We start from the raw sequence: 23,921 nt of genomic DNA on the forward strand, positions 1-23,921 counted from the left end.
TCATGATTGGCTGAAGGCTTTTGATCAGAGTTAAGGAATGGCTATGCTGAAGGCTGGAAATTTTACTTCAATAGTACCATTATATAACCATAATTAATATGAGAAGCTGGAAAAATTATGCAGATGTAGATTGTTTTGATCTAGAGCAGTTGCACTTCCAAAGATTATATTGCTTACGTTTGATCCATTAATTAGAGAATTAGTTTGTAAAGTGCAGTAAAGTACCAGTAAAAGAAAATAAAACTGGTAGAAAGGTTTACAGTGAAACTGCATGTGTTTACGTTTGTTATTGTTGAAAACTCCAGAGAGATTAAGAAAGTGAAAATATAATGAAAAATGTCAATTGTAAAACACCGTTTTCTGATTTGGAAAATGTGTCAATTATTGGTCTAAATTGGATTGAAACTTTCAAGAAATGTCTCTACTGTCTGAAGACTTCCATCAGAAATAGAAAATAAATAAGGATTACCTGGCTAAGGTTGCACTGACCTCAGATGGGACTGCTCGCCAATTTTGTTAAGCAAATCTGTTTATTTACCATAGATTTTAAGATGTGCTTCTCAGTGTGTGTTCTACAGGACATGCTATTTCCACACTCTCTCACTAGATAGATATATATGTCATATGCCCTATTGAACTCAAGGGGTTAAGCTAGTAAAGTTACCTATCTCAACACATGAAAAGGAAGAATTAGCCGCAGTTCCCTAGCTACTAGTGTAGCTTTCAACACCTTTCCTACGGTGTCTAGTATTGATAGGATATATAACTGTGAAAAGACGAGAAAATGCACTGAAGTGATCTAAGTAAACTATCATCTTGACATGTTTTTTCTAGCTATTGAAAACCTTTCCATATTGCAACTCATTCTGACAGTGAAACTGTAGAATTCCTCTGATTTAAGTACCATCTGGTTATGCTCAAAGCTTTAAAGCTATTATCTCAGCATAAAATTTCAGCGTCCTATACTTTTTTCTTCGCCAAACTATCCATTTTTAAGCCACAAATATTTTTCCAGTCCTTTCAGATTTTATCTAAAAGTATATTTTAACAGTATTTAAATAGTTCTTAAACAATAACAATTTATCTTGATAGATGACATGCTGTGTTTTTTCATTTTATTTTAATTAGCCATTGTGGAACCAAATTCCCTTTTGTTTTACTCCTTTGAATACTGTTTAATTACAGTTATCATGCCAAATATCTTAAAGGTTATTTTACCAATACAGTTTCATTTAACATAAGCCATGTGGAATCAATAGTCCTGTTTCCTAAAGTGAATGCTTGGAAAATCTTACATTCATATGTTAAGAGTACACATCCTTTCCTCATTAGTTGGAAAGTACAGGGATTTTGGCACAGGTTCTGTGTGGAAGCATTGTGCAGCTTTTATATGGATTTTGTTTTTAGCCTTTGATGACACTGTTTAGAATAGGAAGTATCTAATAAGTAAAGCATTTTGTCTAATGTGCTGCCAGTGTGTTTAATATATGCCTGGAGGTCTGAAACATTATCTTCTCCACTACAGTAATATGCATTTAATTCTCTGAAAGCAGAAGGTCGAACTTTTAAAAGGGACTCAAAGTACATTTTCAACTAAAATAATTTAAAACACATGGGATAGGGGACCAGAGTAATGTACAGTTGGTTTTTATGGTTTAATCATGATCATGTTAATGCACACCAGTAGCTAATTAAAGAAAACTTTTATTGTTCATTTTAAATGGGTTATGTAAAGAGTAAGAGAATTGATATAATACAGCCCAATGATAAATGTTACCATTACATTTGCTAACAGCAAGCTGATATTGCTTTTCTTGACGTCTTTAAAGTATTGGCCCATTTATTCCATAATAAAGCAAAAAATCTTTTTGGAGGAGTTACCCTGAGAGTCATTCCCTCTCGTCTCCTATCCCATTAGAGGAATACCTAAATGATGCCCAGGTTTATTATTAGGCATACTTTCAGGTTAACTGTGAAACTTGGGAGAAGGCTTAATGCTTACTGAGCAGAAATTGATGCAAACAGTTCCAGTGGTACTTCTGCACCTTTGTTTCGTACTTGGTAATATTATTAAAAAGCTGTCTAGCAAATCATTCCTCACTTGTTCCAACCTTTATAGTATGTATGGTAAGAGAATACGTAAGTCAAAGTTTAATTGTTGGGCTGGATGGCATGGAAAATTGCAATAGGATATGGTGCTTTTTACCTTTTGGGCACTGGTTCGTATTGCATGCTACTTAGTACTAAGCAGAAGTTACCATCTGACTGCTGTTCAGTGACCTGTGTGAATTGATTTGGGGGTCTCAATAATTCTTTTAGTTGAATGTCCACGGAACAGGAAACTCAGCAGTTGGGACCAATTAGCACCCTTGCAGTAGACTGAGAGTAGTCAGAGAAACCAAGGTCTGAATGGGGATGGGGGTAGAGCTGGTTTTCTACCTTCCTTGAGGTGCTTCACACAGAGGAGCACATTTAATAGATGCTTAGTTATAAAACAAGGCAGAAGAAAAGAACTAGGGTTTAAGTCAAATATACTTAGGTGCGAGATTAGATGATCCATTCAGAAAACAGAAGTAGGATGCTTTCTCCCTTCACTCAGTCATACACATGCAATGTTTTTCTCTGTGGAAGATTACCACTTGGTGGCTGATATTCTATTTGCAATGCCTCTGGCGAAGTCAGGTATAACTTATATGTCAGGTATCTGTAGAAATTACTCCTGCATAGAGGAAAACAAGAGAATACCATGTGATGCCAGAAGAGTGTATTTCTCTGCAGAACTGTACTCTCTAAAAAGATTTTTTTCATAGTGCTGAATGGAAGGCTTTGGAGTAATTAAGAACTTCTGTGTTTAACAGCATATGCTGTCTACTTCATTTCAGGCAGTATTTCTATGAAATGATATGGCAAGAGCATTCCACAGCTCCATCCCTTCTGCCTTTTGCTTGCCCTGAATGCATGAACAGTAAAACCATCTATGCCATTTTGAAAGTACCATCAGTACAAGATACGGCCAAAGCACTTCATGGTTTACCAAACAGAGAGGCTGAGGTGTAAATAGTCTAACCTTGCTAGGATATCAGGAGAGGTCACAGTTTCTTGGCTTATAATGTGGTAATTCATTAGAATGGTTTCCAGTTATTTTTACAGAGGCTGCCTTAAAACTGGTATCACTTTTACAAGTCAGTGATATGAGTCTGTCATAGAAATCAGCCACAAGGAAGTTTATTGGTTATTTGAAAAATATGTACGTGAGTGAATATGAAAAGACTGTAACCAGAGCTGGCAAAAAACTTTTCAAAGAAAATCTCAGCTAGTTAATGGTTCTGTTTCAGGATTTCCTTTGTAATACTTTTCTTTAGTATGGCCATGCCTTTAAAGAAAGAGGGGGAGGGTTTATTCCCTTTGTTTCAGAAAGCGCAATGTAAAGGAACCTTTAGAAAAGCAGCTTTTCTTTAACTACCACCACCACCTAATTTCTAAAGTAAATGTAGAATCTACATATACTGCTGTATAAAGACTGAAGTTTGAAGAAATTCGGTAATCACTGCCCTTCATTTCTGTAGTTGCTGATAAATTTTGTAAGTTCTTTTAATTCACGCTTACAGTTTTCAAATGGAAGTTAAGGTATGTTTTGCCCTATTTTATATCCCCCTTTTCAAAGATTCGTTAGAGTGGAAAAGACAAAAAGAAACTGTTGAAGTAGGTCCTGGAAAAAAATAAATGATATCATTGAGTCAGTGTGCAGTGGCAGCCAAAAAAAAAAATACTGGACATAATCAGTTTGGAGATTGAGAGCAAGACACAAGACATCATTTTGCTGCTTTATAAAACTGTAGTAGTCCTATTTCTTGAATGCTGTGTAGAGTACTCGAGAAGTGCATAGTGGAGTTAGATAAGTCAGAGAGAGGAAACAAAAACTAAATGTGCTGGAGCAGTTGCTTTGTGAAGAGATACCCAAAAAGCTGGGGCCCTACTGTCCTGAGAGGAGAAGGTTGAGGGAGGAATATGATCAAGGTTTACAAAGTCATAACGGTGCTGACAAAGCTGACCGTGAAACAGTTGTTCAAATCCTACACTACAAAAAACTGGGGACATGCAGTAGAACTAGCAGGAGATTAGTTTAAACTGAATACAGATTTTGAAATTTGCTTGTGGAGGCCAGACGGTGTCAGCATATTCAAAAACGAAGTGGAGGAATCATGACAAGAAGTCTAGAAAGTGTCACTAAAAGGACTACACAGGCATGTGTACCCACCAGCATCCCGAACGCAGCAGCTATGGATGCTTAGGGAGTAGAAGGGGAACAAATTGCAGTAAGTGGCCAGCATCCCGTCTCTCTCAATAGGGTCTCCTCCTAGCACTGTCAGAAACAGCATGCTGTCCTGGATGGATCATGTGTCTGATTGAGTAGGGCATTTCTTATGGTAACGCTTCTGCTAAGTGGAGCAGAAACACTTCTTCTGGGCAGCACAGATAGAAGTGCTAGTAATTCTGTGGAAGCAACCCATGGTAATGCATGTCTCTAAAGTCATGTGAATCACAGGAGTTGGTCTTCCATCATCATTACTGTTATTATTATTATTGAATTTATGCAATTTTTTTCTTTCCAAATATTTTTGCATATGTGCTCCCCTTGTCCTCAGGTTCTTTGTAGGATTTCTACTTGTTTCAGTGGCAGTATTTACAAATGTATCCTGTTCCTGGATAGTAAGCCTTGCAAATAAATTTTGTTTCATTGTTTTATTTTCTACAATAGAAGTTATTTTAAGTGTTTATTCAGTGGTGTATGTTTTATTTTTGAAATATTTCTATATACAATGATTTCTCACCTGAAACCCTGTGGATGTCACAGCCAAGATTACGCTCGGTGAGCCTTGGTAAGCTTAAGAACTCATACCCCATCACAGGGGCAGTGTGTAGATATTGTGTGATGTTTCCTTCAACTTTGGTGTTTTATGTAAGTTAGCTGTCATTTCCATTACTCTAAGAAAAATATTAGTTCTGCAACATAATATTTACACTTTTCAGCTTACAATTTCTATTTAATCTTTTCGTGATTTTGCAGTAGATTAATATTGCTATCTCCTTCGTGTTACCACAGTAAAATATTTTAGTGCCAAAGAGAACTTCTTGAGCATCAGTGCTCAAAACTAGAGAATAGTTATGACTAGGCTTTTTATTTACGATGGATTCTTTTATAGAGATATGGTTTCATATTAATCTATATATTTCTTGTAGAATCTTTACCATATAAGGAACCATTTAAAAAATGAATTGTAAGCCTAGAAATCTTTATTTTTTTCCTTCACATGTTCTTTTGGCACTTCATCTGTTGTGAGTCATCATTTCATTGGAACAGACACCTGCTGTGTTTTCATGAGTGATTACTCTGTTAAAGTTAACTTGGCAGATATTTTTTTATAATTCTCTTTTTTGACATCATGTTTATAGAGTGATTGTTTGCTGCCACTGAAATGGAAACAGTTGGGATATGGATATAATAAGCTAATATAATATTTTCCTTTGCAGGTTTCCAAACAAGAGCAGAAAAAAATGGACGTGTGTGATGGGGGAACAGTTGAGACTTCTTCACGTTACAGTGGAGCACAGGACAGTGGAATTGGCAGTGACAGCGTTAAGATCAGAATCGTTCAGATCGAGCAGCACAGTGGCACCAGCCAGCACCGCATTGCCCGTCCTTCCCACCAGTCTTCCATTGTGAAGAATCTCAATTTCATCCCTTTTGACATTTTTGTTACAGCAAGTCGGATCTCCCTGATGACTTACTCATGCACTGCCTTACCTAAACCAAAATCACCACAAGAGCAGAAAGATGGTGAGAAAATAAGCAAAAGCTCCTTGAACCTTCCAGAAGCAGGCTCAGGTAGCAGCCATGATACCAAGAAGCCCAGTCAGCCATGCATTTCCTCCGTCACAGCAGATGATCTTTTGAGCAGCAATGTTCCCCCGTCTACGGGAAGAAAAACTGGTCTTTTGTCTCTGGAAAGTCTGCATGCTTCCACAAGGTCATCTGCTCGACAAGCCCTGGGTATAACTATTGTTCGGCAGCCCGGTCGCAGGGGAACTGGTGACATAGAGCTGCAACCATTTCTCTACCTTGTTGTATCACAGCCCTCTGTGCTCCTCAGCTGCCACCACAGAAAGCAGAAGGTAGAAATATCAGTGTTTGATGCTGGTCTTAAGGGAGTAGCCTCAGACTACAAGTGTACAGGTAAGATCATTCAACATTCATTCCTGGGTATAAATGTCAAAATAATTACACTTCTTAAAGCTACTGGGGTGGTGGAAGAGAAAACAACTGGTGGACTTCTAGGACATCTTTAGAAATCAATCGGTAAATATTCATTTTTTAAGGATTATACACCACAGCTAAATCAGTCGAGTGTGAAAAACGTTTGAAATTAATTAAGATTGAACCTTTCAGCAACCATTTCATCCTGTTCCTCAATATTACTTTCTCAACACCAGATTGTCATAGGGACTGTTCCATTACTTCAACTTCTCAGTGTTTTCTACAGAATAGTTGTAAGTCAAGCAGATTTCATACAAAAAAGCATTTCGTGAGGCTGAGTATCACAATATTTCCCCAAATTAAAATACTGGTAAAATTTAAAGAAAAACATTTTAGAAGCACCTGGTGTTTTGATCATAATCTATAAGAAAAATATAGTGATCTTCCAAGGCATCTAATGATGTCATTTATTTTAAGTTTTCATTCAGCTGAGATATAGGTTTTTAATGAATTTACTTCTTTTTTCATGTCATATGCAAAGTTTATAGTAAGAAAGAACAGAATAACTGCTTAGTGGAAAAATTTAGAAAAATTCTTTGTCTGTCTTATGTGTACTGATGAAGAGAGAAATCGAATGGTTGCAATTCATTTCTCTGACAGCCAGTACTTAGTATAAGAATTTAATGAGATGCATCATTACACTACAGACTGTTATGAAAAAAAAAAAAAAAAAAAAAAAGAAGTGTACCTGAGGATGCAGGAATTTGATGAAAAAATAGCTAGAGACGGGTTTGTTTGTTTGTTGTTCTTTTTTAACTTATTCACTGAATGAGAGTTGTAGATAAAAAACATTGCTAGTTTTTTCATGCCAGATTTCATACAGCACACTAGTTACAAAAAGTATAATATCTTTTTTATGCAGCTATACTGAATCTCTACTGAATGAGATTGTATAGATTGTATCTTCTGAAAATTGGGATTAAAGCCATGTGTTTGGACTAATAGATGCCATTAAAGACTAATAAATGCTATTTTTGATAAATCTTAACTTCTTCCAGAAGTCTGAGTGATAGTGGAACTTATAAAGTGATTAAACAGTGAGGAAGAATAGAGAGCTGGAGAGAAAAAACTTAAAATAGAGATGAGAAAACATGGCAGAGAATGCGTCTTTTATCAGTCCTCCATTTTCATCTTCCTTTGTTTTTGCTATCCTGTCTTGAGAGAAACATAGATGTGTCATGAGTTTGATTTACTTCAGATTCCCATCTTTATTTGTTAAATACCATATAAAAGATTATCATTGTAATAATTAATATGAAAAGAATTAACAAATCCATTAACAAAGCAAAGCTTGAAGGGCAGTGGGAGTAGTTGTAAGTTTAAGATCACAACTTCATGAAGTTACAACTTCATTTTCATGTCTGAGACACTCAGATGTGTCCTTGTACAAGCTGCTATTGCATTACCAATAAACTGGGCAAAGTTCTCTCCATTCTGCAGCTACTGTTAACTTCCAAAGCCTTTTGCTACCTTTGTACCTATGGGAGCTATAAAGCAATAAAGTCTTCCTACAAAATAAAGGTGGATCAGAGAGCACAGAAGCATGGCAAGAAGTGTGAGTAGAAAAGATGATAGGAACACACGGTCTGAGAGCTCCTAGCTCACCATCTAGAGAGCTGGAAAGGTCTTGGAGAACCAGAGATTAGTCCTACATGGGACTCATCCTTTTCTTTGGCTTTTTGTTTTTGTGTCGGGCAAAGGTGAAACAGTGTGGAGGTGGGAGTCAGACATGATGTGAACGCAGAAGTTCTGGTCTCATCCTGCTGCTTTTGTGGGCAGTAATAAATACTTAACTCGTGTATCAGGCAGAATCCTGTGCTTTCTGCCAAAGCATTATGCCTTTTTTTAATAGAGTTTGAGAGGTGGGTGCCAAAGTTCTAGTGCCTGAAAACACCACCCTAAATGTATTAGTAAGTTAATAAAACTAATCCACACTTAAACACTTTAAGTCATATGCTAATTTGCACAACAAAATAGGCAGTATAAAGTTTTTATTGCCTCTTGTTTAGGAAGACCTGCTGTGCTTGTGATTGCACCATTCAAGATTAATGTTGTCATACCATTGTGGTAACATGTAGCTTTGGAAACTTGTATTTTTAATTTCTAGCACTCATATTTGAGGCAAAACTGCAATTAACTATTTTTTTATATGTATGTGTGTATATGTGTATATATCTATATACACACACTATATATATTACATAGCATATAATACAACATCAGGAATGTTGCACTGCATTTTCTATGTTGCTGCAGTCAATTTCATCAATCACTCCAGTTTTTCATGACATTGTGATTATTTGCTGACAGCTTTATCTGAAAGAGATGTATCGTCCAAATGAAGAATGATATAAAGTTCATTTGAAAAAAATAAGTTGGATTCTCTCCGTCTGTACAATAGCTATGTATTGTTTTGGTTTTTTTCTCTGTATGTTAAGGACTGGAAGGTGGAAAGAGGGTAGAAATGATGTTTAATTTACAGGGAAAGTTGCTAAAGAATATTTCCAGTTAAATTCTAAAAGACTTCCCTTCTTGTGTCTGTGTGTCAGCATGCCAACTAATTCTCCATTATCTAAGGTACAATGGGGAGAAGGCCACAAGCTAAATATGAAGGATATATTTAAACTAGGTTACCAACGGAGCATATTCCCCCTTGAAAAACATCTTTAACAGTGGGACTAAGCCTGATGAAAACATTGTGTGCATGACACCACAGGATGGAGATGGGCAACAGCACAGCAACAGATATAACATGGCAAATTTCATCACAACCTGATGAAATTAAGACTCCTCCGGGCAGAAGAAAAAATATATGTCATTTGTTATGAAGTTTTATTGGTACTCCTGTGGGGGTGGTTTCTCATTACTTATACTAATGCGGTTAAGCTTACGTAGCTAACTGTATATGAACTATGTAGATTAGATCCAAAACATGCTAATAAAAACTGTGACATTTCAAATCATCCTGTGCATGTGTATATACCATATATGCCGCATAAGAACATTTTAGGAATATTCTAAAACATTTGGAAAATTGTTTTGAATCAGTTTTGTTGTGTAATTCTGAAGACAACTGCTATTAGTTCAACTGCAATGGCTTCAGGTCTTACGAAATGCAGTGCTATAATTCCTTATTGCTTTTCAGCAAAAAGTCTACATTTTTAAACCAATTCTCTCAAATCTTGCAAGGCAGAAGCAATACAAGATTCTATTATGAAACAACAAAGGTCTTACTTTTTCATGGAAGGTAGCTCCCAAGACAGTTTGGGAGTAAAGAAAAGCTGATCGTAGTTTAGACCTAGTTATGGCTTTTATCCCTTACCTTTTCCATGAGTGTATTACATTGTTCAACTGTAAATCAACAAAGAATATTCTGGACCTTATAGCTATTTCTAACAGGTATTTGATGAGAGTCTGTTTTATAAAGCTTTGAATAAAATAGGGAAAATATCCTGTAAAACTGCACCAGCATGAAGTCTGAAGAAAATAATAGGTAACCGTAGGTAACTGACAAAATTAAATTTGTGATAATTTACTACTTTGAACATGTGAAGATTCTAATACTCTTATGAAGCCACATACATTTTATTTGGGATAAGGAATTTTATTTTTTTTTTAAGATTTCAAGTTAATGGAGCTTAAAATTCAGGATTTTTACAGTAAGCTATCACTCTTTTATGTGTGAGAGAGTATTGCCCAGTGGCTAAAACACTGAGCTTTTTCCAAAGAACTTGGTTCCTCTGTTCACTAGCTGTGTTTGGGGCTGTTTTTTACTTACTCTGAAAGATGAAAGAAATAAGTGCATAAGAAGAAAATTGGAGGAAATAGAATATTTAAAAGTTAAGTACTATTAGCATGTCAATTATCAGTTAGCAGTAACACATTTCCAGCAGGCCTGTGTCTGTATCTGGGAGCATTTGCCTGCCTTAGAGCTAAAGACTAGTGGCTGTGCTTTCAATTTCCTCAATCTTTCTCTCAAAGCACGTCCACTGGCAAGTCAGTCTGGAGGAGGAGGAAAGTTACTAGGTTGTTACAATGTTAGCTCTGTTTTATTATGGTTGTGCTAAGCTGCTTCATTTGTGTTTTAAATTATTTTTGTACTCGCACAGCTTGATTATGGTTATGGTACTTAGTGCCAGGTATAGGAACTTCAAATCAAAGTAAATGTATTAATGGGATAAATATTAAGCCCTCAATAAATGTTATTAAAAAGACTAGCTGTTCCCTGAGTTGACTTGTAAGATCCTTTGTAGGTAGCCTAAAAGATACTATAAAACAACCCTTTTTATTCATTGCTCATCCTACGTTTTAAAAAAATGGCATCTGCTAGCCGTTAGTTTTTGCTAACAGAGCGTTGGCCATTTCCACTTAAATAAAAGTGGGTGCAATTGTTTTTAATGTAATCTCATAAGCTGCTTTTATAAATATTTTTTTAAACTTTTATTTGCTTTGTTTCAGGTAATGTAATCCAGATACAAAATTGCCTCATTTCCTGAGCATTGTGCTCTGGGCATTCTTGAAAAATCTTTTTTCTATTTGTTTGTTTGTTTATTTTCAAAGAGGAGGTTGTGCTGCTTGGCCATTATAAAGGAGAGAAATTTCCAAATAAATGTGTTATGCATGGAATTTCTTCAACTTCCTCCAATGAAGCATTTGCAAAAAAAATAGCCATTGTGAGGCCATCCAAAATTATTCTCTTTTTTTTTTTTTCCTTTAATTTTATTTTTTTTTTACACCCACGCCTTTGATGGCAGGGGGTCCATGAAGAGCAGATGCAGTAGCTAAGACCACATGTAACCTCTGATCTAATGAAAAAGCCCAGGCTGAATGGAGAGAAACACAGGCTGGATCTGGCAGGAAGTCTCATTCACTGCCTCTCTGTCAGCTTGGGCTTCCTCCGAAGCAGAAAGAGGATTTAAAGCTGTTACTTAGCACAGCACTGAGGGAGTTGTGCTGGAGTATCACCTGCTCCCCTCTGAGTATATTTATCGTCCAGCGCATCCGCATCCAGGGATGTAAGGGTGTGCAGCCCCCAGCAGTAAAGATGAGCTGGCCTAGGGGTGTGCATGCCTTGGGTTACTGTAAATGCTCATTTGGGAACTTCCTGACACAGCACTTGTGAGTACACTCACAGAAATGTTTTCCCATTTAAGTTCACTAAATTCCAATGGAAACCATTTCTAAAATAACACCAAACGTCCCACTTCGGAGTTGGAAGTGCAGAGAAGATTGCAGCATCGTACTGGCTTGCAAAATTGACTGCAAACCAAGCCATGATTCATCCATTGAAATAAAAGCCTGTTGGAGATCTCATTCGGCCTGGGTGAGGTTCCAGCTGGAGGGGCCAAGTTGCTCGGTAGCCCGGTCGCCCTGCTAACGCCTGCCGTGGGCTGTTCCCCCAGGGTGCCCTGGCTGTCAGGTACAAACAGGGTCAAAAAACACGTTTTGAAAAATGAAAATCTTCGAGATGTGAAATTTCTCCTGCCTCCATCCTTTCCTTTCCCCCCTCAGAAGTTTGGGTTTGTCGTCTCCTATTAACATGAGAATGAGGGGGAGGTAACTGCAATCAAAACTTGCAAATCCAAGTCGAATTTAGGAAGTTACTTCATAAACTGTGAATTTTGGAGACGAGGTCTGAAACTTACCAGGACTAAAAGTGGCTTTGAATGTTCAGAGGATTCAAAAATAGCCAGAAATATATCTTTTTCATTTGAATAATAATTATAATAAAGGAAAACAATGTGGAAGTATTCAAGGTCTTGCAGCTTTTCAGTCTTACAGATTTTAAATTACACTCTTGGTTGTCGATCTGTGATAGTTGTCCTAGCATTTCTCTTTTGCTGCCCCAGACAAATTTTTCACATCGTGCGGAGGATAGAATTTCTGGCCGTCTTCACCGCTCTCAACTTTTCATGCCTTTCTTTTCTCTCTCTTGGCTTGCTGCGGAGTAATTCTAGCCTCTCCTTTTGCTTATATATGCATCCCTTGGGTTTTCTCCAGCATTTTCTTTATACAAATAACTGCAAATTTAAGTGTTGATTTTTGGGAGAATCATAGAAAATGGAAATGGAAATGACCTATTATAATACATTATTCAGACCAGTTCCCTGCTGATGCATAATTGTTCCCTATTGTATATTTTATAGTGTTTTGTCAAGTGTATTTTTAAACATTTTGAACATTTCCATCATTTCCTTGAGGGAGAAGAATCCTTTTCCTAATAGCTCTTCCCATCAGGAATTTCTTACTTTTCAGCCTAAATTTTCTCTTTTTTTTTTTTCATTCTATTGCTTCTCTGGTGATTCCTCTGCCCAGTGGCATAGGAATTTATTTGTTTGTTTGTATTGTTCTATTCTTTTCCTGATCCTTAATCCTACGAAAACACGTATGCTGTTTTCTGCCGTAGAAGATTTTTATTTTTTTTAATCAAGATACACATATTTTACTCTTTTGACTTTCAATGTAAATGAAATTGTCCTACCCAGATACATTTAGCAGCTCCTCTATGGAGCTTTCTTCAAGTTTTTAATATAAGCACTTGTACAGACAGTTTTGAAACCTCTGGAATTTAGCTTTCTTCTCATTGTATAAAAAATTATTTATTGATCCATGCCTGATATACTTGGATGTAAAGTCAAGTCTGTCATGCAGGTCCAAATAAACCATGCCATGTGCTTGGAAACACTCAAACTCATTCTTTGCATGGCCCTTCAGAATTATTACCTCAGATGCTGAACTGTGACAATGCAGCTGTCCTGCTTCCAGAATGATCTCGGTTTCATCATAGCATGGTTCCACCTGAAATAAAAATAAATAAATAAATAAAAATTAAAAAAGAAAAAAAAACCTTGAACTCTGTAAGGCCAGTGCTGGGTTAAAAGTAATATATTTTGTTGGGCTTGGGCTAGTTTTGTGTGTTGAGGTGTCTTTGCATTGTGTCCCTAATGTGTAAATTCTGAGGTCTTTCTCACTGCTCATGTGTCCCAGTCCTGATACATCCCAGGTACTGAAGGGTTGATGATGGTGCTGCACACCTTGGAGACATGACAGAGCAAAATAATCTTCCAAGAGCCCAATGGCTCCTTTATTTTTTTATTATTTTTTTTTTGATTCTGTGCTTACTTGCTGCAATACATGCAACCCTGCAATACAGTGCCCTGAGGCTGGTATTTGTATAGCTAATGTATTATGTCATGCATGGATTTTCTGCTATGTAAGTTCCTTTCATTAAAGAAATTTTCATCTTTGAACAACTGCAACTGTGAAATGGTTATTAGCTGTTTTATAAAGTAAACATGTCTTAGGATAGTAGGAATACCTGTAAGTATATTCTGAAAAAGCAATGTTTGACTAAATTTACTGGAATTTCTTAATTTCTAGTGGTTGATCTAGGTTGTTATATAAAGTATGGCACAATATCGTTCAGAAATGAGACAAAGTAATAGCATATTGTAATATTTTACTCCATATTAGCAAACCTCAATGTTTACATTAGTATTTCTGAAGGAACAAAAAATAAAAAGATCAATTTAAGTGATTTAGCGATGTGCATTGCACAATGTAATTTTTACAATGCTATATGTTCTGAAAAACATGAGTATATTGTTTATGACGAGCTACCAGTACAAAACTAAATAGATCCAAGTCTGAGATCCTTGCTCGGAACAACTACAAAACTATGTTTTGAAAATAATGTGTACCTCAGTGGTAAAAAAAAAAAAATTGTATTATTATTTTCAGTATGCTAGCCAAAATCCAGACACAGGAAAAAGAAATTCCCTAAAGCAGTTACTACAGAAAAGAGAGTATGCCATACAATTCTGGTTAGTGTAATTAAAGAAAAGGGCTGAAAACCATAAAAATGTAGAAATTCACATGGAAAATATACAAATCTGTTGTATGCAGTGACAGCTCTTAAACAACTGTTGAGAGCTGACTTTATAAATGTATAGTGGGAATAAAGGGAAGGAAAGGCTGTAATGTATATGCCATGCAGTACAAATACTGCTGTAAAGTCATTGCCTGAAAATTGATCAAATAAAAACAGAAGAATGTGCTAACTTTTGATCTTTTCCATATAGATCTAAAGTCATGATCAATTGGTTTCAGTAGGTTCTTTGAAATCACATAAGGGTTCATATGTGCCAAGTTTTATATGAATCACATGATAAGGTCAAGAAATACAAATTCCAAAGCTGACTTTATATACCCAGTCCACATATGACTGTGATACCACGATACCATATGTTGAGTATAATAGTGGGTATGTAAATACTGCTCTTGAAAGGAATCCATTCAGTAACACTCAGTTAAATAAAACAATTCTAACAATTTTTAATTGACTGAAAATGGGAGAGATGAACTTTAATCAAGAAAATCTTAAATCTTTAAGGGTGAGGCAGATATTTGATAATTTAAGTAGCAATCTTGATACTAAAGAATGATGGAGTATTTAGAATTTAAGAATGTGTAGTACCAGAATTCAGGACTATTGTAACAAAGGTCACAAGTTGCTAAAGAATAAAAAGCCTATCTACAGCACTGTTTTTGCCATCTGTGATATGCAGAAAATAAAGAAAGGAATACCGCTTGGAGGAAATTAATTTTCATGTACTTGTGTGATATTACGGACCGATCAAAGGAATACCATTCAAGATGCTATCCAAGAATAGCTACTGTTTTTAGAAGCTAAACATGCTGTGTGAGTGAAACTCTGAAGAGAATGATATAACTGCAATATCATCGTGCTTTGTCCTCGAGATCTGTTAGCATTCTGATCTCTTAAACTTTATGTTGCTGTTACCGTTTTCTTACATGGTAATGAAAATACAGTCTAGAAAGTGATTTTTGATCACTGTTTCTCTTCTAAGTAGTACTGCTAACAAAAGATCAATTTAAGTGCCATTAAAAGTTGTCTTGTGATGGGTAATATCTTTTACTCATATTTCACTTGGTATTTTTGCAATTTTTCTTCATTTTGTGTGATACTGGATTTGCTTTCTTGCATATGTATGCATGCATTGTTAAACACATGCACTATCTATGTCTGCACAAATGATGTGTGTAAAAGTATTAAGAATTTTGTCTACTGTGTATACATTTTAAACTTCTCAGTTTTACTTAATGAATTTCGTATTTAGTATTTCGTTATGTATCATATTCCTGGAATAGTGTTAATGAATATGATCATTGTCACCTGTAGATCCTGGAAAGACTCTACCAGAAGCTCTGGATTATTGCAAGATTTGGCTGCAAACAGTAGCAGGAGAAGTAGATGCTAAAAGTGGTATTCCACCTCCTCTTATCACAGTACAAATTAAAGACTTCCTTAATGGACCAGGTAAGCATTGACTTTAAGCTCTATTTTCATAACGTAATCTATTTATAGATATGCACATGTATACACACAATTAGATCATCAGAAAAATGTATTCCTTGCTGATGAACGTGAAATTTTCCTCCCATCGTTACCCTGAATTGAGATCACAGTTGAGGAATGGTCAGTCCTAGGTCAGTCATAGGTTTAAGGCCTGATTATTTATTTTCTTTTCAAGGTCATTATAGAAGTTTTACCCCTCTAGAAGCCTGAGTTTGGCAAATTTCCAATAAAATGTAAACAACCTGCTTCTGGCTCTTGAACAACTGAGATTTTAAAATTTATTGAAGTATGTTTATAAAAGCTGACTTTTAAGTTGTTTTTGGAAAATTTAATGATCTGCCTTCTCTTGGGTTCTTTGGAATCTGGATACCTGGCACTACAAATTCATACAATCTAAAATGCTAACACTGCAAACATGAAAATAATATTTATATTGTGTTTCTTTAATACAGAATATAAGTGGTGTAGTATGACAGTTCATTAGAATTTAGTTAAAAAGATTTAAGTGACTTGTAGTCTGACTCCTGAAGAATCACAGACTCCTGCAAATTAAACTGTTATGTATTATCTATGTTGTGAATTATGTATTTATAGCTACAGTACTATGTAGAATATAATTAAGGTTGTATTGAAAGTTAGAAAATAGACCTACATTTTCCTATGCCGTCATAATTCGTCTCTCTTGTGTGTACTTACTGTAGTTTGTTGAATTGTGTAACTTTTTTCATAAATATCTTTTCTTTACTCAGCACACAGAGTGAGCTGTTATCAGTCATTTAGTGAGCAACTCTTCAGTGTTGGGTTTTTCTATTAATCCCGGTACACACGTTTATACAGTCTAACACATTATGTGAACCTAGCTCTACAAAATAATTACATATTTCCTCTGTGTTGCTTACTGCTTTAGGATCTGAGCACTACAAACAAATTCATTTACTTGCACAACCCTCCTGTGGGTGATGGGGTAGTATGCCCTTGCCATTTCACAGGAGGTAACAGAGGTGAAGGTTTTTTTCATTACATTAACGTTGCCAATTTAAAACTGACAATTTTGTGTCCAAGTTACTTAAAAATACAGGTATTTAGGTGTTGGAAGCACAGTTCCTATTGTCTTTGGGTGAAACAGTTACCATTTCTGCATATGAGCCCCCAGGTTACCAAACTGAACAACCAGGGAATGAGAGGTGATATATATTTACCAGCTGATTACGAATATTTCGTTAGGTAACTTGAAAATCCATTTTTTACATGCAGGCAGGCAAGAGTCTTGAAGAAAGAATAAAGTTCACAACCTCATCATTGCCACTTTTTTTCATTTTCTGTGCTGCCTTAAAGGCATTCTTTTAAGACAAGATTTTAAAACCACCTGATAATGCAGTTTTTCTTATATTGATCCCTGTTTGGCTTCATTAATAGGATTTTGAACCTTCAGACCTACTGCATGTTTTACTGCCATTTGAGCTAAAGGATTAATAATAGTAATAGTTGATTTTCAGTCTAAGCATGATCAGCATAAGAGGGGAAGAGACACTATCAGTGGGCTTTATAGATACCTGATAAGAGCAGAGAAATGTGGGGAGTCAAGATTTTTGAGTTCCATTGGAAAGCCAAAAGGAAAATGTATTCTCTCTTGACACTACAATATTTTGGTCACTGCTGCTGGTTTGTTTTCTTTTATCCTCGTTTTTCCAATTTTTTGATTTACTAGTCCTCTCTTCCCACATCTCTGGCAGGTTCCCACATTCCCAGATCCCTTGTCTTTCCATTCCCCTGTTTCTTAAGGTTCTTATTGCAGTTTCCTGGCCCAGCATTTATATTTAATTTTTTAAATGCCTGAAGGTGTTTCCCTGACACAGTCCTGTTAGTAGGACAGCTTTCTGACTAAACTAGCATACAAGGAAGTTGGTACAAGCTTGCAAAATACATGTTCACGAGTGGTCTCAGTTTCTACCCCATTCTCAACAATTCAGTCAGATCCTGAATCAGTGTTAAATCTCTCCCCTCCATGGTATTTGGCTAAATAGGGAACTGAAAAAAACATAAATTAACTCATCATAAAATCCAGTCTATTTATTCTTGCAAGGCACATAAAACCTCAGAACTTTCATCCAGGATCTCTTCTTAGCCAAAAGGCATTCTTTTTATCATCTATTTGCTGCTAATTGGAACTATCGTTAAACATGACTCAACAGTAATTACTCCGAATTTTAATAAAGTATTTTACCAGGGTAATATAATAAAACAGCTCTGCATTCCTCTGCAGATTTTTCTCATCTCAGTTGTGGCGAGTATGAGATACTCTTCAACTAGGCTAACCTTTACCAAGAACTATTCCATGGGTGTTTTGTTGAGTTAGTAGTGAAAGACACTTTCCACATGCGGTTGCATCAAAATAGCACATTCAAAGGGGTTATGAAAGCTTGACAACTCCTGAGCAGACTACTGTTACTAACTCTACTTGGGGGGGAAAAAGTTCTCTAACCACAACTTCTTGGGTGACGTAGCTTGGCCTACAGAGCATGGATCTGGAGAAGGTATCTACATCACCAGGTCCTAACTAAGCCTGCAGGTGTTCATTAAGGACAGGAACCTCAGGAAAATGTTTGTAAGATCAGCAGACAACCTTAATTATGATGTCTCCCATCACAAATACCTAAATTGATTAAATAAATACACTGATGAAATATGCTTATGTTGCATGCCTCAAAGGCCTAGGGGTTTTTTAGTGAACATCTGGCAAATAATGGAGCCACTAATGAGTATTTTCTAAGGACATGTTGTGTATTTTCATGTTCATTTATATATGTGCATTTCATAAATCCAATAAGTTCATTTTTTTAATGTACTTGAAGGCAACGTGTGCTAGTAGATGCTAGTGTTTGGGCACAGGTGATCTGCTTTTCAGAAGACTCTTAAAAGCTGTGCATATACAGACAAAAATCTGGATGCAGCAGTTGTGATAAATGCACAGTTTTCTCTATAGATTTTAAGTGTTCAGAGTTCAGCTGTTCAATTGCAATGCCATAATTCTTAAGAAGAATTTTGTTGGCGTGCTGAAGTTAAGTTTCAGATAGAGCAGTCAAACATGGCTGTGGTTTATGATGCAAACTACTATACAAGCAGTTAAAAGGAAAAATCTGCAAATGGTTCCCAGTGTTTGCTGTCTTAGGTGAAAACTGTACTCCTTGTAAATAGTTTGTCAGCTGAAGTAGATAAGTAGATAGTGTTCCACAGAAAAATTGTATACTTTCACCACACAGGAAACCAGGTTGTCAGTCTGTATTAACTTGGAGATCAAAAAACTACAGCAAGTAGCTAAACTTGGAAACCACTAATTAAATGAGAATAACAGGATACATTAATGCGCTTCTTGCCACATGAGTTGATTATTTTGTACATTTTTGGCAACTAAAGAAAAATGATATTTCTTCCAGATTTAAGGTAATAGGATCCTAGGAGAAATAAGCATTCATCATCAGGCCTGTGGGAACAGACCTTAACCCTAACCCCACGATGTATTAAAGTACTATTCTTTCTCTTTCTACAGTAACTAATTATTTAAAATTTTTTAAATTCCATTTACATCAGTTTACATGACCTTCTCTCTTTTATATTCAGTCTGTTACTGACTGTACATTTAATTCTTGTCTAATACACGTAAGTGAACTATTTATTGCTTCAGCATCAGGTATTATTCATTAGGTGGGGAAAAATTATGACCATCTTGTTTTAATAGTCTTTTTAAAATTTATCTAACTACGCTTTAACTGCAAAAGCTGTCTTTTTGACGTATTCTTTCTGTGTGTAAATGATGTAAAACATTTCATTAATTTGTGAAGTACAGCTTCATACAAAACACATATACACGCAAAATATAAACGTTCATGCCAAAGTCCTCTTCCCCAAGCATTTTCTTGGGAAGAAGTTAGGCTTGATGTGAAATAACTAAGATCCTTGATGTCTGCCTTTGGAAATAATTTCTATGGAGCAGACTATGTGGGCAAATGAAGACATTTCCCACTGAACGATAAAATAACGGTGGTGGGGTTGGGGGCTGCTCTTGCCAGACACCCCTGGCAGCGGGGGGACGCAGTGAGGAGGAGCACAGCACTAGGCCTCGCCATAGGCACGGAGAGCACCAAACCAAGCTGCACCTCGCGCTCTCCCTGGCTTTTTTCCCTGTTTCCAAAGGCAACAATTGTCTCCATTAGCAAGGTCAGTGGTTTGGAGAAACCTGGAAAATAGCAGCTACCAGAAACCCACTAGAATAATATCTCCAGCAGGTGATAGATTAGTTGGAACAAATTGGAACCATTGCACTTCAGCAATCCTGGTTTCTTTCAAGCTGTTTTAAAAATGTCGTCATTTTAATACACAATATCAGCCCTGCGGAGCAGTCCACAGCAGGTTAATTTGAATCATATGATGTATCACTGCCCTCAGCTGACATGAGCCCCGTTCCATGTGTGAAGCCATAATAAATCCATTCCCAACCGAGGCAAATTCCCTGTGAGAAGGTGAACTAATCCAGGCCTCACACTGGCATGTTAGCCCTCCGTAATTGAAAGCAGGGCCACCTGTTCCCAGCACAGTTAGCCTATAGAGAGAAAATTAGCATTAGATCAGATACTTAATATATTGAAAAATCATTCATACTACTTGCAAGTTCAGCTGTGGGCTGCTTAGCATGACATCATATATAAACCTAGGAATGTGCCCACTTGATCCCAGTTTAACAGTTTTGTTAACCATGGTGTTTGTTAACTTTGAAATGAGAATTTTTTGATTTAATGAGAGCTGACACGTGAGAAGGGGAACTAGCCAGGGTGCAGACTTTTCTAATTAACTCTGGGTCATTTGCAAAACTTTTGAGCTTTCTAGTAGGTTTTTTTTTCCCTTTACTCTTTTACAAACAAGTTTTTAAAGCACTGACACTATAGCCATGAAATGATATTTATTTGATTAAGAGAGCAAGCAGAAATATTCCAAACAGGTGTACCAGCCTGTAGGTACTGCTTTGTTTTTAACACATCTATTCTCTGTAATATCAGTGTAATAATGTGTAAAATTAGCAAAGCACCTTCCTAACAGCAGTGTCTGCAATATTTATTTTAAATGAAATTTAGTTTCTTAAGTTCCCAAATACTGAAACAAAAACTGGACATCTTAGCCATGTGGATAAGTTTGAAAATACTTTCTTGGTAACTTTTACAGTATATTGGCATTCCTTTAAAACTTATTTCAAACGTTTGCTCAAATTTCTAAACTCTATTTTTTTTCTTCATGTATGTCTTACTATAACTGTATTATTCAGCAGCTAAAGCAGATAATAGCGAGCATTTATGGATTCTTTTCCGCAAACATGGTCAGTCACCTGGAACAATTTATTTATTCTCACTGTGCTTCAACTTGACTGACTCTTACCTGAGAGAGTTAATATTTCTCTTAGTTAGGGTTTTCTTATCATGGTAGTGCCTTCAAATGCCCATGGTATAACTTTTGGCCTCACCACACAGTCCTTGACACGTCTGTAATCTATTCGGTAGTTGCACAGTTGCTTCATTTCAGTCAACAACCTATAAAAAGCAGTAATCCTCCATCCTTTATCACTGGTAACTTTGGTCTTCTAGTCCGACAACAATTTATTTCGGTTCAATTGTGACAATTAAAAAAAAATACAGCTATATCACACTGAGCCTTGTCTGAGATCTCCAACCCAGGCAATGGTTAGAGCTGTTAACGTCACCTTCGCATAGTATCATTGATATACTAGGTTGTGGTAGTAGCTGGTACCGCAGGGGAGCACCCCAGATGGCTCAAGTTTATTAAGCTCCCTGAAGGTTTCTGTTTGCCATATTGGCCTTAGAGGGCTTCTTCTGCAGGGCTGCAGCATAAAAATTACAGTAGGTAGAAATACTGAGCGGTGACTACCAGTTTCTTCCAGACTAATTGGCATCTGTCTCACAGAAGCAGAATACAAGATGGACTGCAGATGGCCTCTGAAGCCTTGTCTCAAGTTTCTTCTTTCTTTTTCCTTGATCCAAATTGGGAATGATGAATTAGAAGATAAAAACAATTCTTTTGGATTCTTCTTGCTTTTCAATTTCTTTTAATTTGTTTCTCTTTTGATGCCTAACCAGGGACAATTGAGAACAGTACAACTAGTCTTTTTTTTACATGTCTCTCTCTTTCCTTATTTTTATAAACTTAATTCTTGCAATTCAGCCATTTCCCTGTTACTGAAGGGCCACCCTGACTACAAATCAGAATCAGGGCTCAATACTACCTTTACCTTCCTTCCTCAGATTTCCTCTGTTAGACTTCTTACACCAGAATGGGTGGCTTCCAGAGAAAGGATATTACTGGTGGTAAAATGTTTCATGCCTGTCGTCTGCTCCTCTCCTGTTTAGAACTAGGAAATTCAATCATCCTGAGATTACAGCAAATAGTATTTTGTTCTATTTTTTATGTTCTGTATTTTACAGCCTTCTTGGGGTAAAGGAGAGAGAGACCTGTGTCCAGCAAGGGGAGAAAGATCTGGCCTTTTCCATATTAGCTATGAGAAATGAAAGATCCATTGCAGAATGAGGTGTATGAGAAGTTAACAAATTCTTGGAAAATGCCTTATTTTACTCTCTCATAGTTCAACATTTCTCAAAGTCTGTGAAAAGACCCCAGTCTTATAAATAGAACCTATAAATAATTTTCATGAAGTTTACTTTCTGATTTTTCAGATTACGAGTATCCTATGGTAGTTTATTAGTCATAGAAATAGTAACCTGGTGCACATTAGGTTATGGCATATATTAGAATAAGCCCACTGACTTCAATAAGAGCTGTTACTGACCTAAAGCAACTTGCTGGGAGCTCTGTTATTTTTGTGTTGCTTATTCATCCTTAGCTCACCAAATAAAAAGTCCTTTGGAGTAATATCATTATCCCAAGTTCACAGAATAAAATTTTATCTTCACGGTACAAATCTGAATGTTACAGAGAACAAGGGTAAAATACTCGTAACCCTGATTTTTTTTTTATCTGAAGCTATAAGTAATAAAATGACAAAGAAAGAAATTGTTTCAGACAGAAATTTCAGAGTGCTGCTTATAGGTTTTCTTTTATAGATGTTATGATTTTGTTCAAACAGGCCATATTGAATCCATTGGGTTTTTTGTAATAGATTTCAAAATACATAATAAATGTAAGTAATATGATGACTAATGGGTCAAGTGAAGTTGGAACTTTTTAAATGAGAAAATAGCTGGAAACAGTTTTCAGGAAACTATTCCAGTTGATTTTTGGTCCCCCACAAGGTGTACATTAACATAAACTCCGTAGAATCGCCTCTGGGACCTGAATTCCCTCTCTGATTTCATTATTGCAATGTGATTCTTTTCCTTTCACTGTTAAGTCATCTCCTGGTGTGGTGGGAGCATATAATAAGTGTAATTTATTTATATTTATCTAATCTCCTTTTAACTCAATAGTTATTTCATCATTCTGTTTCCTAGTAGCTGTTCAGAAAGTTGTGAAGGGTAATTAGAAACTAATAATTGACAGGCATGGATTTACTTGGTAATCTAAAGAGATGTAGTGAAGAAATTGAGAGCGAGAAAGAAAAATACAAATTCTACACTCAACTGGTAATCTGTAATAAAAAAAAATATATTGTTTTGATATCATCTAGTTCAGCTTGATTTAAACATAAATAAGTCACTTGAACACAGTGTATTTACAATCACAGTAATTCCATTATTATTTGTTTGCTGGAAATAGGTAACATCTGGCAAAATCGAGCATTGCTATTTTGCCTTAAATCCAAAGCGTCAGAGTATAATTGCGGTAGCCAGTCACTGGTAGGGAAAGGAAAGAATTGTTGCAATGTAATTGAGGAGTTAAAGGAGACTTTGAGCTACTTTTTGCCCTGTCTGGATTCTGATGCAATTTTGGACAATTGAAAGAGTTGCTTGAATTGTGGGAACCTGTGCTTTCCTACTAGTAAGGAATGTGCAGCATTGTGTGGTGTGCTTCCCAAGGTGTTTAACATCATCTAAAAATACTGTTATTGTTGGAGTTTGCACCTTGGGAATTTTTTTCCAGCTGCATCTAGGTGACCCTTTACATTGTAACATCTCTTTTTAGCCCATTTTGAATAGCTGGAGAAGCTGCTGAACATCCATCTTCATCAACTGCTATAAATAGCTCTTCATATTTCATCAGTTTTCACTG

At 36.2% G+C, this 23,921-nt stretch overlaps 1 protein-coding gene across 4 annotated transcripts in view; it reads left to right on the forward strand.

Annotated features, from left to right (window-relative positions):
* Nucleotides 1-23,921, forward strand: part of VPS13B (vacuolar protein sorting 13 homolog B) — a 481,062-nt gene that overhangs the window by 352,259 nt on the left and 104,882 nt on the right. For all 4 annotated transcript variants that reach the window (XM_048068672.2, XM_048068671.2, XM_048068670.2 and 1 more), the window contains 2 exons: nt 5,533-6,235; nt 15,519-15,656. In XM_048068672.2, coding sequence (XP_047924629.2) covers nt 5,533-6,235; nt 15,519-15,656 — 841 coding nt within the window. The remainder of the gene's footprint in view (nt 1-5,532; nt 6,236-15,518; nt 15,657-23,921) is intronic.

Source organism: Anser cygnoides, chromosome 2 (assembly GCF_040182565.1).
Source record: "Anser cygnoides isolate HZ-2024a breed goose chromosome 2, Taihu_goose_T2T_genome, whole genome shotgun sequence".
NCBI lineage: Eukaryota > Metazoa > Chordata > Aves > Anseriformes > Anatidae > Anser > Anser cygnoides.